Genomic DNA, 14,755 nt, shown 5'->3' with positions numbered 1-14,755 from the left:
TAGATAGAGGTACCATAATTAAGAAAATATTTTAATAAGGCTCAAAATGCTAATTTCACTTTGTGTGTAGCACACGAATTTCCAGAATTCTGAGATCAAAACCCAATTGATGTTGAATCCTGGAATGGGAAATAACTCTGGGTTCTCGTTTCCCAGTTTATTTACGGAATTAGGTATTTACTAAGGACCAGAATGAAAACACTAATTCCAGTTTGCTTGTCGTAAGAATCAGAATTTGAACATTGTCCTTAAGAAGTGAAAAGCTTTTTGGTGTATATTTCTCTTTGTCATCCTTCCACTTCTGTAGTCCTGGTTAACCAGCTGCTATGTTAAAATACCACTATGTTTGGGGACAGACATTGCAGCAAAATACCGACACAACATTCCGACAATGTCAAATTTTGCCCCTATGTGTAACATCAAGGCTAAGTTCTGCCTTTGACTCACTGATGGATGTTGCACTAGGCAGAACCTATTTGACTGTGTTTATGTGTGTAGATGAAGCAGAGCAAGAGTTTAAAGAACATATTTACTGTTAACCGGGAAAGAGTTTCCACTGAATTTGCCAATTTAGGTGTGGTTGAAATGTAACCACTGTCACGTGCATCATTCTGGTCTCCTGCAAATGCCACCTGAGAAGAACATCAACGTTTCCACATGCCCAAAGGAAATAGAGAAAGAGAGACAGGAAGGAAGAAAGGAAAGAAGGAAGTAAGGGAGGGAGGGAATGAAAAACACAAACACTTTATTCATCAAAGAATCAAAATAACTTAGTCTCCATCTATTATAAACAGTAAATATAGAACCCTAAATCTCACTGTTGTAGGCATGATTGTAAAGTACAGGGTTGCAAAGCTATATATAAAACACTTTTTTAGACAGCAATATTTACATTAGTTATGACCGACAGAAATCAGAGAAGAAATTTTTCCTACACGTGTAGCCTCACTGTAGGACGACTGTGTTGCTTTGTCCTACACACTACTAATCCTCTCGCTAACCACATTGGAGGGATTTTCTGGGAGCTCCAGATTCTCAACCTGCATCTCTATACCTGGCTCGCTGGCTTTTGGCTTCCTAACAGCAGGTTCGTTGGTATGGCGATAAATGTTAACGTTAAGCTCCCTCCCAGACAAAGCAGTGGCAGCAACTCTCGATATCGGTATCTGCCTGATAGGAGGCTTTTTGTCAGGCTTATAATTGCAGCGCAAATAGTTGGAGAAAGCCCTTCGGTAAACTTTGTTAAACAGAGTGTACACCAGAGGATTAATTCCTGAACATACATAGCCGATCCAAACAAACACATTCAGAAGCTTTTCCATGAGCTTTTGGTTACAGGCTTTCCCGCAAAGAACCGACAGAATATTGGTAATGAAAAAGGGGCACCACATGATCAGAAACACAAAGAACACAATGCCAAGGACTTTCGACGCTTTCTTTTCATTGTTGATCGCCTGCATGGTGCCCCTGGGACGCTTTTCCTTCTTCTTTCTTTTGCGCACAACATTCGTATCAGGATTGGGGTTCGCCGGGGGCTCTTCGTCAGCGGTGTTCCTCTTGCAGCACTTCAGAAAATCCAAGCCGATTCCCTGCAGTTCCTCCTCCGAGCGGCCTTGCAGCAGCATCTGAGCTTGTCTGCGCAGAACGTACATTGTCAGGCAATAGGTGATCACCATGATCGTCAGCGGGATGAAGAACGCTACGAAGGAGCCGATCAGAACGAAGTTTGGGTCGTTGAGCACGCACGTCGTGTTGTTGACGAACACCTTGTCTTCATCCCTCAGTCCAATCACGGGGATGGGAACTGAGACACCTAAAGAAATAAAAAGAAGCTGGGATGTTGCTAAAGCATATGGAAGGATTGAACAGATTTGTGCATCAGGATAACGTTCATTTGCATTTCACTGAAGGAAATTTAGGGGATGTTTGTTGACAGCTATTCGTGGCATAATTGATAGTCTCATGAAATGGTAGCAGAATGATAACAGAAAATGATTGATAGCTTTCTTCTTCTTAGGAATGCCTTCTCCTTAAATTTCTGTAGAAGGCATGGAATCACCATTATTGAGATAAGGTATTCTATATGGTTATGTCTAAGAGCAGATTGAGTCTGCTCTGTCATATTTCCAGTTCTTAGGACTGTCGCAGCTCAGAAGGTACTCAATGGGTATTTGTTGAAACAAGGAATAAATTCACATCTGTTTGCAATGACATTACCAAAGCAAATCATTCTTTTTTTTAAGCATATGTCTTCCAAATTCGGTAAAAAAAAAATGACTTAGCATTTAAGGGTTGACTGGACTCTATCTGACCATTATGCTAAAATATAAGCAGAAACCAAAAATATTCTCTTTTTAGTAAGGTTTTTTGATTGTTTGTTTTTCAATATCTGGGCATAAGCAGCATTTGTTTCAAAGTCAGGAGATAGAGAGAGGCTGGGGGTATAGCTCAGTGGTAATATGGGTTTATGAATAAGAGGCCCTGGGGATTAGATCCCTAGGGGAATGGAGGAAGGAGGGAGAGAAATGCCAAGTTGGGAGAGATATGGTTCTCCTATTTCAAGGTCGAATTTTGAGCATTTTTGTTTATAAGAATACTGAAAGATAGTACTTCCTTCAGTAAATAGGCAGAAATTATCTATGAGGCCATTGGGGCAGAAGGTGATCTTGTGCCTAGGCCTAAGTATAAAATCTAGAAATTTTTCAGAAATAACTCAAGTAGATTTGGAAGAGATCCTGTATCAGTGAATTGTGATAACTTGCAAGTAAAACTCAAATTTTACTGTTAATTTACCCTATCTTGTGACCACAGGAAGTTGAAGGTGAGGAAGATTCAGATTGCAATTGTGGGGTGGTTTCAGAGATCCTTAGGAATCCTGGGCTGTTGAGTCTCTACATCATGTGAGAGAAAACAGAAACAGTGTGCTCACAGAGATAGATGCTGACTTCAGGGAACACATAAAAAGTTTGGGGAGCCTGGCACTGAAAGGCCCTACTTGTTGTTTTAACACTTCTAGTTCGATCTAAAATGTTGAGCTACATGATCCAGGAGAAAAAAAAATGGTCAATATTTCTTTGCTAGAGCTTGCTGAGGATGTTGGTTGGTGTTTAATCCCTAGCAAGATATGAGAAAGAATGTTTGGATAATGATCTGTAAGGCTTCTTCCTCACACATTGAATTTCTAGACACAGTGTAAAGAGGAGGAGCAGCAGATGTGACAAGAATCCTTTGAGTATTAAGGTCCATTCCTACCTAAATCTCTGAACCTAGGCATGCCATTCAAGAAAGTAAGAAAGACCTGAAGTCTCTGGGAGACATTGTAACAGGATGCCCCATACTAGTAAGGAGAACTTTGAACACTGGTTAGGAAGAGTGACAGGTATCAGAAGGGGAATAGAGAAGGTTATTTTTCACCAAGTTTGATGAAACACTTGTGAGAATTTCAGGAGCACTTGGGAGTATAAAGTACAGCAGAACCACATGGGTTATATTTTTTTATATTTCTTAAGGTAAAAGAAGCAGGTAAGAAAGCTACCAGCTGTATCGCTAGATCCTACATTGACAAAGTCATAAATATAAGATAATTTCTAGAAATAATATAGATCAAGCTTGCCTAAAAGAAGTCAGTATTGGCTTATCCTTAATGAAATGTTTTAGCAAAGAGTTAGGTTGCTGGAAGTTTTCTGGAGTTAAGGAAGCTAATATGATATTAAGAAAAGAGGGCTGAGGATATAGCTCAGAGTAGAGTGCCTGCCATGCATGCATAATGCTTTGGTTCAATCCCCAGCACTACAAAAAAAAAAAAAAAAAAAAAAAAAAAGAGAGAGAGAGAGAGAGAAAAAATGGGTTCTCAAAAACTTTATAGGAGAGGCTGGGTTGTAGCTCAGTTGTAGAGTGCTTGCCCATCATGTGTGAGGTACTGGGTTCAATTCTCAGCACCACATAAAAATAAATAAATAAAATAAAGATGCGTCCATCTACAACTAAAAAAAGATTAAAAAACTTTATAGGCGTAAACCTTTGAGAACATACTAATTTAGACATACTTTAAAAATCTACCAAATAGGGCTGGGGTTGTGGCTTAGCGGTAGAGCACTTGGCCTAGCATGGGTGAGGCCCTGAGTTCGATCCTCAGCACCACATAAAAATAAATAAATAAAGTAAAGATATTGTATCCAACTACAACTAAAAAACAAAACAAAACAAAACAAAAACTACCGGGGATCCAACATGGCGGTCGGCGAGGAAACAGCACTTTCAATATCTCCACATTAACGGGATCAGAAACAATCATTAAAACAGCTACATTCTACCTACTGAGGATCATCTAGCAAAATTCCGTTGAAAGAAGACCTGCCGAGAATTAGTAAGTTTATTAGACGTGACAGTTTGCCCCAGACAAGTGAAACTTGACCGGCGGGCGCAGAGTCCAATCCCGCGGCCACCGGCCGCTTCTGCAAGCGGCAGGCGGCCCAGAGCAGTGCGACAGAAGGGTCCCCGCCCGGCCAGCAGACAGCTTCCGCCATCCCGGCTACCCTGGCGGCCCCGCTCTTGCCCTGCAAACAGCCACCCCGCCCGCCTGGTTCTTAGCCACGCGGCTGCAGCCACCCGGCTTTACAAGAGGCCCCCGGCGGCCCCGCTCAGCGAGAAGGGTCCCCGCCCGGCCGGCAGACAGCTCCCGCCATTCCCCTCTGGCTCTGCAAACAGCCACCCCGCCCGCCTGGTTCTTAGCCACGAGGCTGCAGCCGCCCGGCTTTACAAGCCCCCCCCCGGCGGCCCTGCTCAGCGAGGAGGGTCCCTGCCCGGCTCTTAGCCACGCGGGCGCCGTCTGCCAGGCTCTGCGGGCGCCCCCGGCGGCCCAGTGCAGCCAGAAGGGTCCCCGCCTGGCCCGACAGAAGGCCCGTGCCCTTCCGGCTCTGCTAACGGCCCTGCCCACCCGGGAAAGGGCTCCCCCCCTTGAGAGGACGGGAAGGAAATCTAACCAAGCCTCTATGAATTAGCGAACTGGGATCTAAAACCAGAGACTGTGTCAGACCAGCGACAAGCCAGTTCCACCTCTCCCTTAGGTCACTCCTGCAAGGAGCCAGGGGCCCGCCGTAGCAGAGAGGGGAAGTCACCAAAGATCGGCCAAAGAGATTCCTTCCCAGCGGATTCTACTTTAGCAGGTGTGTGGTTCCCACGCACATCAGATACAAACAACCGGGAAACTTCATAATCTTTCTGTGGGTGTGACAGTAAGGGCCAAAGGACTCTCCACCCCCAACTCCCCCAACTGCCAACTGAGAGGGCTTGACGGTAGGAGCGGAGGGAAACAGAGGACACCCCAGACCCCCAACTCCTCCTACCGCCAGTGGAGCAGTCTTGATTGTAGGGGCTGAGGGAAGCAGAGGGGACCCTCAACCCCCATCTCCCACTACCACCAGAGGCGACACCAATGGTCTTAGCCGCCAGATTCCGAAGGAGTGCTCACCAAAGGGGTCCGGAAAAATTAAACTATTGATTCCCAGACCACAGCTCCACAGCACTGGGGCTTAGATGAATGACAGAGAGAGTGCTCAGTCGTTAGGGAAATAGAGCACTCGGTGGGGCTGAAAGTGTAACCAAATCCCTGGGGAACTGCCTCCAGTGACCAGGACCTGGCTGGCTGGCAGGAAGAAGGGGAGGAGGGGCCGTAGAAGTGAAACGGCTCTGGACCAACAGGATTGAGAGACTCCCAGGAGCCGCCTTACAGGGATTGCTGCTGACACATTGAGGGCAAATCTCAGCCTGGAGAGCACAGCTTTGCCTACGGGGAGAGAAGAAAATGGATCTCTAAGACCTAATTTTATTTCTTATTTCATTTTTTTTTCTTTTTTTCTCTCCCTTTTTCCCGCTTTCTCTTCCCTTTCAAGTTTTATTCTTCCTGCCATTCTCCTCTATGCTATCTATCTCCCTCTCCATTCTTTTCAAGAGCACCTTCCTTCCCCTTCCCCCCAACTTTCATCCCAAGCATTACGTCCTCTATTTCGTGTAACTGTCTAAATGCAAATAGGTGAATGTTTCGAGGACGTCTATAGGGCTCCTAAACGCCTAGCTACTACCAACACCCTGATCCAATCGACGGTTAGTACCCCCCTTCAGTAGAGAAACCTTCTAAAGTAGCCTAGACATACTAACCCTTATACCTGCATAGCACCTAACCTAAAGTCCTAAGAACAAAAACAAACCACTATATGCATACAAAATCCCGAAGCCCTTTATAAATTGAAGGAATCAGCTCTAAAGAACAATAAAGCCCAACATTTACAGGCATAATCTCCCACCACAAAGGAGAGACAACAGTGATAAACAAAGCCAAAACAAATGTATAGGAGAAAGCAGTTACAAAGCAGTCAAACAGAGCAAGAAAGTAACGTGAACAACATGAAAAAACAAGGGAAAAAAGGATTACAGATAATGCAGGACAATTTAAATCTACAGGAGGACCTAGAAGCATCAGAAACATGGACAGTGAAAGAAATCAAGGCATACCTAACTCAGATGGAACGGAATCTTAGAGAAGACATGAGACAGCAAGTCCAAGAATTGAAAGTATATTTCGAAATTGAACTAAACAAACAAATTCAAACTGTAAAGAACGAGCTTTACCAGGAGATAGGGATCTTAAAAAAAAACCAAACAGTAATTTTAGAAATGCAAGAAACCTTAAACCAGATTAAAAATGCAAACGAGAATATCACAAATAGACTAGATCAAGTAGAAGTCAGAACATCAGATAATGAAGACAAAGTCTATCAACTTGAAAAGAGCATAGTCAACACTGAAAAGATGCTTAAATCTCACGAGCAATCTATTCAAGAGATGTGGGATCTCATCAAAAAACCAAATTTGAGAGTCATTGGGATAGAAGAAGGCACAGAGCTTCAAACCAAAGGAATGGACAACCTATTAAATGAAATAATCCTAGAAAACTTCCCAGAGATGAAAGATGGAATGGATTGCCAAATCCTGGAAGCTTACAGGACCCCAAACATCCAAAACTGTAATAGACCAACCCCAAGACATATAATTATGAAAATAGCCAACATACAGAACAAGGAGAGAATATTAAAAGCTACGAGAGAAAGGAGGCAGATTACATACAGGGGTAAACCAATTAGGTTAACAGCTGATTTTTCATCACAGACTTTGAAAGCGAGAAGATCATGGAACAATGTATTTCAAACGCTGAAAAATAATGGTCTCCAACCAAGAATACTGTATCCAGCAAAACTAAGCATCAGATTTGACAATGAAATTAAAATCTTTCACGATAAACAAAAGCTAAAAGAATTCGCTGCCAGAAAACCAGCACTGCAGAGCATTTTGGGCAAAATCCTACAAGAAGAGGAAATGAAAAATAGTGCCCAAAACCAACAGAGGGAGGTATCTCAGTAAAGGGGGAGGAAAACAACCAAAAAGTAAAAACTAGCCAAACTAAAATAAATAAATAAATAAACATGACTGGAAGTACAAATCATATCTCAATTGTAACCTTAAACGTAAATGGTCTAAACTCACCAATCAAGAGACACAGGCTGGTAACCTGGATCAAAAAAACAAACCCAACAATATGCTGCCTACAGGAGACTCATATGATAGGAAAAGACATACACGGGCTGAAGGTGAAAGGTTGGGAAAAAGCATACCACTCACATGGCCCTCGGAAGCAAGCAGGAGTGGCCATACTCGTATCGAATAAAATCAACTTCAAACCTAAGCTAATCAAAAGGGATAAAGAAGGACACTATATCCTGCTAAAAGGAACTATTCACCAACAAGACATAACAATTATCAATTTATATGCACCAAATAATGGTGCAGCAACGTTCATAAAACAAACGCTCCTCAAGTTCAAGAGTCAAATTGACGACAACACAATAATTATGGGTGATTTCAACACACCACTCTCACCATTAGACAGATCCTCCAGACAAAAGCTGAATAAAGAAACTATAGAGCTCAATGACACAATCAATAACCTAGACTTAACTGACATATATAGAATATATCAACCATCATCAAGTGGATACACGTTCTTCTCAGCAGCTCATGGATCTTACTCAAAGATAGATCATATATTATGCCATAGGGCAACTCTTAGTAAATATAAAGGTGTGGAGATAATACCATGCACCATATCTGACCATAATGGAATGAAACTGGAAATCAATGATAAAAGAAGGAAGGAAAAATCCTGCATCACATGGAAAATAAACAATATGTTACTGAATGATCAATGGGTCACAGAAGACATAAAGGAGGAAATCAAAAAATTCTTAGAGTTAAACGACAATACAGACACAACATACTGGAATCTATGGGACACAATGAAAGCAGTTTTAAGAGGGAAATTCATTTCCTGGAGTTCATTCCTCAAAAAAAGAAAAAACCAACAAATAAACAAACTCACACTACATCTCAAAACCCTAGAAAAGGAAGAGCAAAACAACAGCAAACATAGCAGAAGACAAGAAATAATTAAAATCAGAGCGGAAATCAACGAAATTGAAACAAAAAAAAACCATCGAAAAAATTGATAAAACTAAAAGTTGGTTCTTTGAAAGAATAAATAAGATCGACAGAACCTTAGCCAAGCTAACGAAGAGCAGAAGAGAGAAAACTCAAATTACTAACATACGGGATGAAAAAGGCAATATCACAACAGACACTACAGAAATACAGAAGATAATAAGAAAGTATTTTGAAACCTTATATTCTAATAAAATAGAAGACAGTGAAGACATCGATAAATTTCTTAAGTCATATGAGCTGCCCAGATTGAGTCAGGAAGACACACACAATCTAAACAGACCAATAACAAAGGAAGAAATAGAAGAAGCCATCAAAAGATTACCAACCAAGAAAAGCCCTGGACCGGATGGCTATACAGTGGAGTTTTACAAAACCTTCAAAGAAGAATTAATACCAATACTTTTCAAGCTATTTCAAGAAATAGAAAAAGAAGGAGCTCTTCCAAATTCATTCTATGAGGCCAACATCACCCTGATCCCAAAACCAGACAAAGACACTTCAAAGAAAGAAAACTACAGACCAATATCTCTAATGAACATAGATGCAAAAATCCTCAATAAAATCCTGGCAAATCGAATACAAAAGCATATCAAAAAAATTGTACACCATGATCAAGTAGGATTCATCCCTGGGATGCAAGGTTGGTTCAATATACGGAAATCAATAAATATTATTCACCACATCAATAGACTTAAAGATAAGAACCATATGATTGTCTCGATAGATGCAGAAAAAGCATTCGACAAAGTACAGCATCCTTTTATGTTCAAAACACTAGAAAAACTGGGGATAACAGGAACTTACCTCAACATTGTAAAAGCTATATATGCTAAGCCTCAGGCTAGCATCATTCTAAATGGAGAAAAACTGAAGGCATTCCCTCTAAAATCTGGAACTAGACAGGGATGCCCTCTCTCACCACTTCTATTTAATTTAGTCCTTGAAATACTAGCCAGAGCAATTAGACAGACAAAAGAAATTAAAGGCATAAAAATAGGAAAAGAAGAACTTAAAATATCACTATTTGCGGACGATATGATCCTATACCTAGAAGACCCAAAAGGGTCTACAAAGAAACTACTAGAACTAATAAATGAATTCAGCAAAGTGGCAGGATATAAAATTAACACGCATAAATCAAAGGCATTCCTATACATCAACAACAAAACTTCTGAAATGAAAATGAGGAAAACTACCCCATTCACAATATCCTCAAAAAAAAATAAAATACTTGGGGATCAACCTAACAAAAGAGGTGAAAGATTTATACAAAGAAAACTACAGAACCCTAAAGAGAGAGATAGAAGAAGATCTTAGAAGATGGAAAAATGTACCCTGTTCATGGATAGGCAGAACTAACATCATCAAAATGGCAATATTACCCAAAGTTCTCTACAGGTTCAACGCAATGCCAATCAAAATCCCAAGGGCATTTCTTGTAGAAATAGATAAAGCTATCATGAAATTCATATGGAAAAACAAAAGACCCAGAATAGCAAAAGCTATTCTAAGCAGGAAGTGTGAATCAGGCGGTATAGCGATACCAGATTTCAAACTATATTACAGAGCAATAGTAACAAAAACAGCATGGTACTGGTACCAAAACAGGCAGGTGGACCAATGGTACAGAATAGAGGACACAGAGACCAATCCTCAAAATTACAACTTTCTTATATTTGATAAAGGCGCTAAAAGCATGCAATGGAGAAAGGATAGCATCTTCAACAAATGGTGCTGGGAAAACTGGAAATCCATATGCAACAAAATGAAGCTGAATCCCTTTCTCTTGCCATGCACAAAAGTTAATTCAAAATGGATCAAGGAGCTAGATATCAAACCAGAGACTCTGCACCTGATAGAAGAAAAAGTTGGCTCCGATCTACATATTGTGGGGTCGGGCTCCAAATTCCTTAATAGGATGCCCATAGCCCAAGAATTAAATACAAGAATAAACAAATGGGACTTAATGAAACTAAAAAGTTTTTTCTCAGCAAGAGAAACAATAAGAGAGGTAAACAGGGAACCTACATCCTGGGAACAAATTTTTACTCCTCACACTTCAGATAGAGCCCTAATATCCAGAATATACAAAGAACTTAAAAAATTAAACAATAAGATAACAAACAACCCTATCAACAAATGGGCCAAGGACCTGAACAGACACTTCTCAGAGGAAGACATACAGTCAATCAATAAGTATATGAAAAAATGCTCACCATCTCTAGCAGTCAGAGAAATGCAAATCAAAACCACCCTAAGATACCATCTCACTCCAGTAAGATTGGCAGCCATTAGGAAGTCAAGTAACAATAAGTGCTGGCGAGGATGTGGGGAAAAGGGTACACTTGTACATTGCTGGTGGGACTGCAAAATGGTGCGGCCAATATGGAAAGCAGTATGGAGATACCTAGGAAAGCTGGGAATGGAACCACCATTTGACCCAGCTATTGCCCTTCTCGGTCTATTCCCTGAGGACCTCAAAAGAGCATACTATAGGGATACTGCCACTTCAATGATCATAGCAGCACAATTCACAATAGCTAGACTTTGGAATCAACCTAGATGCCCTTCAATAGATGAATGGATTAAAAAACTGTGGCATCTATACACAATGGAGTATTATGCAGCACTAAAAAATGACAAAATCATGGATTTTGCAGGGAAATGAATGGCATTAGAGCAGATAATGCTAAGTGAAGCTAGCCAATCCTTAAAAAACAAATGCCAAATGTCTCCTTTGATATAAAGAGAGCAACCAAGATCAGAACAGGGAAGAAGAGCATGAGGAAAAGATTAACATTTAACAGAGACGAGTGGGGTGGGAGAGAGGGAGAGAGAAGGGAAACTGTATGGAAATGGAAGGAGACCCTCATTGTTACATAAAACTACATATAAGAGTTTGTGAGGGGAAAGGGAAAAAAAAAAAGGGAGAGAATTAAACCACAGCAGATGGGGTAGAGAGGGAAGAGGAGAGGGAAGGGGAGGGGGGATAGTAGGGGATAGGAAAGGTAGCAGAATACAACAGTCATTAATATGGTATTATGTAAAAATGTGGATGTGTAACCGATGTCATTCTGCAACTTGTAATTGGGGTAAAAATGGGAGCTGATAACCCATTTGAATCAAATGTATGGAAGATGATATGGCATGAGCTTTGTAATGTTTTGAACAACCAATAAAAAAAATATTTAAAAAAAAAAAAAAACAAAACTACCAAATAATTATACTGTGGACCTGCTTAGGATCTTGATGCAAACAAAAATATTCATGAATAATTGGGAATTTGGACAATTGGCCTTTCAATTATATGATTAATAGTTATTGTGCACCAGCTTTTAGGTGAGGTGTTAATACTGCACTTGTTTAGAAAAATGGCTTTTATATTTTCAGCTAGACATATTGAAATATTTAAGAATGATATGATGTCTGGAATTTATTTCAAGATAATATGGGAGGGAGAAATGGATGGGAGTATTGATGAAACATGATAGTCTATAAACTCGTAAATTAATACTGGAACTAGATGATGAGTACTTTATTATATAATTCTACTTCTGTAATCTTTGAAAAATCTCCATTACAAAAAATTTAATAATTTTTAAAAAGTAAAAATGTGATAATAAGATCTAAACGTCTTCTCTGAAGCAGACAATAATAACATGTCTATTAAGACTTTAGAGGCTGTAGTGGTGGCTCAGTGGGGGCTGGGGTTGTGGCTCAGTGTTAGATCACTTGCCTAGCATGTGTGAGGCACTGGGTTCAATTCTTAGCACCACATATAAACAAATAAATTATAGGCCCACTGACAACTAAAAATATTTAAAAAGAAAGAAAAAGAAAAAGACTTCAGACCAAAAAAGTCCCCAAGACTTTGTGACCATTGCTACCTTTGGAAGCGATGATAGGTAGAGCAAAAGACTTGGACCCCTGAGTGGAAACACTTAGCATTTTGGTCAAACCGTAAGGAAGAAGGCTATTTTCTGACAAAATGTTTTGGAAATCTATTATTCCTTCCCAGGATCCTCCAGCAAGAGCAGCAGAGGGTGTAAAAGAGGTGAGTACCCTCTCCAGTGCCTGCCCCCTCCTCCCTCCTAACAATGTGGAAACTAGACCCTGAGGCTGGAGAATTTGCCTTCACTCTGGAGGTACCCTCACTAGGGTAAATACACTGAGGTGTGGAGATTCAACTTCCCACAGGAAATATTGCACCATCTTCTAGGTATTCCTAGAGACACCTGAAGTCTCTGGGGGAAGGCCTCATATACTGGCTGTAAAATCTGGAAGTCAGCATCACTAAGAGCCCAGCTCTAGAAAAGTGTTAGCTTGCTTCTGTTAAAAGATTTAGTCACTTTCATAAAGGACTCTTGGGCCTAAAAGTAGGCCTTGTCAAGGGACAACAGAAGAGGGGAGCAGAGTCATTGTAGGTGAACTGAAGTTGTTATTGGATATGTGAGGCCAATTTTATTCCTGGCCTCTGTTTGTATAACTTTTGTACATTGAGGAAAGGGTGATTCTTCCTCCCCCCACCCCCATACTGGGGAATGAACTTAGTAGCACCATACTACTGAGCTACATCCCCAGCAATTTTTATTTTTTATTTTGAGACAGGGTCTCACTCTTTTGCCTAGGTTGTTCTGGAACTTGGAATCCTCCTGCCTCAGCCTCCCAAGTCACTGGGACTATAGGCATGCACTATCACACCCAGTTGAAAGGGTTTAACCAGGTTAAGAGTTGCCAATCATCTCTACCAGGCACTGAGCCTGGTACATATATGGACAACACAGAATTAAATGTGTTATCTTGATTTGGGTAAAGACTCTGTATGTCAGATAATATTTGGTGAAGTAGCTTAACCACTTTACCAAGTCTTTACCATCATAAGTTTTGTTTTTAGAAACCATGAATGCAGTCAACAAACATGAAGAAATTCAATATCTTTTGGCAATATCAGATTATAAATAACGAAAACAACAATATAAGCAGTATAAACGACAATATATCATGCATAGACTCTCTTATTCAATACCTTAAAAAAATTAAAAGGTAAGTACCAGCAGTTCTCAAACTGTGGTTCAAGGACCCTGGGGCCTCAGAGATTTTCAGAAAGTTTTTTAGCTTTTGCTTTTCCAACCATTTGTCTTCAGCACCAAATAAATAAATAAATAAAGTTCTTTTAAAAAATCCCCGTCTTTTGATGTTTTTTGAAATTAGAGTTACCTTTCATAAAATTGTTAACATTAACACAACTATTATTGCTATTGTTACTTAAAATAAAATGAATCATCAAAACTTTGAACATTTCTAAGTTTTAATTTCTAATATGATAAATATCAATAGGTACAACCCATGTAAAAATAAAGCTCTTTGTAGTACTCAAATATTTTGAAGGGTGTAAAGGGGTCTTGACACCAAAAAGTTTGAGAACTGCTGTTCTTTGTTAATAGATAAAGTTATTGAGACTCTGAAGAATCAACCCAGCAAATGTGTAAATCTTCCTTAGCATTTTAAATTCAAACAATAGTAATTCATTTGCTATGATGATAATATCAAACAATAGTAATCCATGTGCTACGATAATATCAGGTAAGTATAAACCACGGCAATACTAATAATAAAACACTTTAAATGCATTATCATTCATTTCTATAAAATTTTGAAAGACACATATTATTAGATGAAGTTAACTTCAGAAAAGTTAAGTAAAATAAGCAAATATAATGGGGTATTTTTTAAATTATTTTTTTAAATACTTGATCTGGCCAAGGAGAAAAAGTAGAAATGAACTACCATTGAAAAAATCATATACCAATAACAACAATTGGAATAATTAAAACTACTTTTTATTTAGTGATTCCTATTTGTCACACACTGAGCCAGGTATTTTATAATTGTTATATACTTTCACAAACTATTTTATTCAACCAAGACCAGAAAACACACTAAGAATTATTAAGTGGAATCACTTAAGGTTTCCGAGATTAACTTCAATAACTTCTATATCATCTTCCTTAGAATTTTATAAGCAACAAAACAAGTCATAATTCATATCCTGCTGCAAATATCAGGTACTACTTCAAATAATAAATGATCAAATATTTGCATGCATTATCTTCTTCAGTTCTTGCAAAATCCTAAAAAAAAATGGTTATTTTTTTATTAAGGCCACTTAAACTCAAAAAAAGTATCTTCAATAAACATATAA

At 39.5% G+C, this 14,755-nt stretch overlaps 1 protein-coding gene across 1 annotated transcript in view; it reads right to left on the bottom strand.

Annotated features, from left to right (window-relative positions):
- Window positions 1–974: 974 nt before the first annotated feature.
- Htr2c (5-hydroxytryptamine receptor 2C) overlaps window positions 975–14,755 on the bottom strand; it is a 117,805-nt gene continuing 104,024 nt past the window's right edge. The window contains exon 4 of the mRNA XM_077107279.1: window positions 975–1,813. Coding sequence (XP_076963394.1) covers window positions 975–1,813 — 839 coding nt within the window. The remainder of the gene's footprint in view (window positions 1,814–14,755) is intronic.

The sequence above is a fragment of the Callospermophilus lateralis genome, chromosome X, assembly GCF_048772815.1.
Source record: "Callospermophilus lateralis isolate mCalLat2 chromosome X, mCalLat2.hap1, whole genome shotgun sequence".
NCBI classification, from domain to species: Eukaryota; Metazoa; Chordata; class Mammalia; order Rodentia; family Sciuridae; genus Callospermophilus; species Callospermophilus lateralis.
The sequence above is the reverse complement of the archived record's forward strand: the minus strand, read 5'-3'. Positions and strand labels throughout refer to the sequence as shown.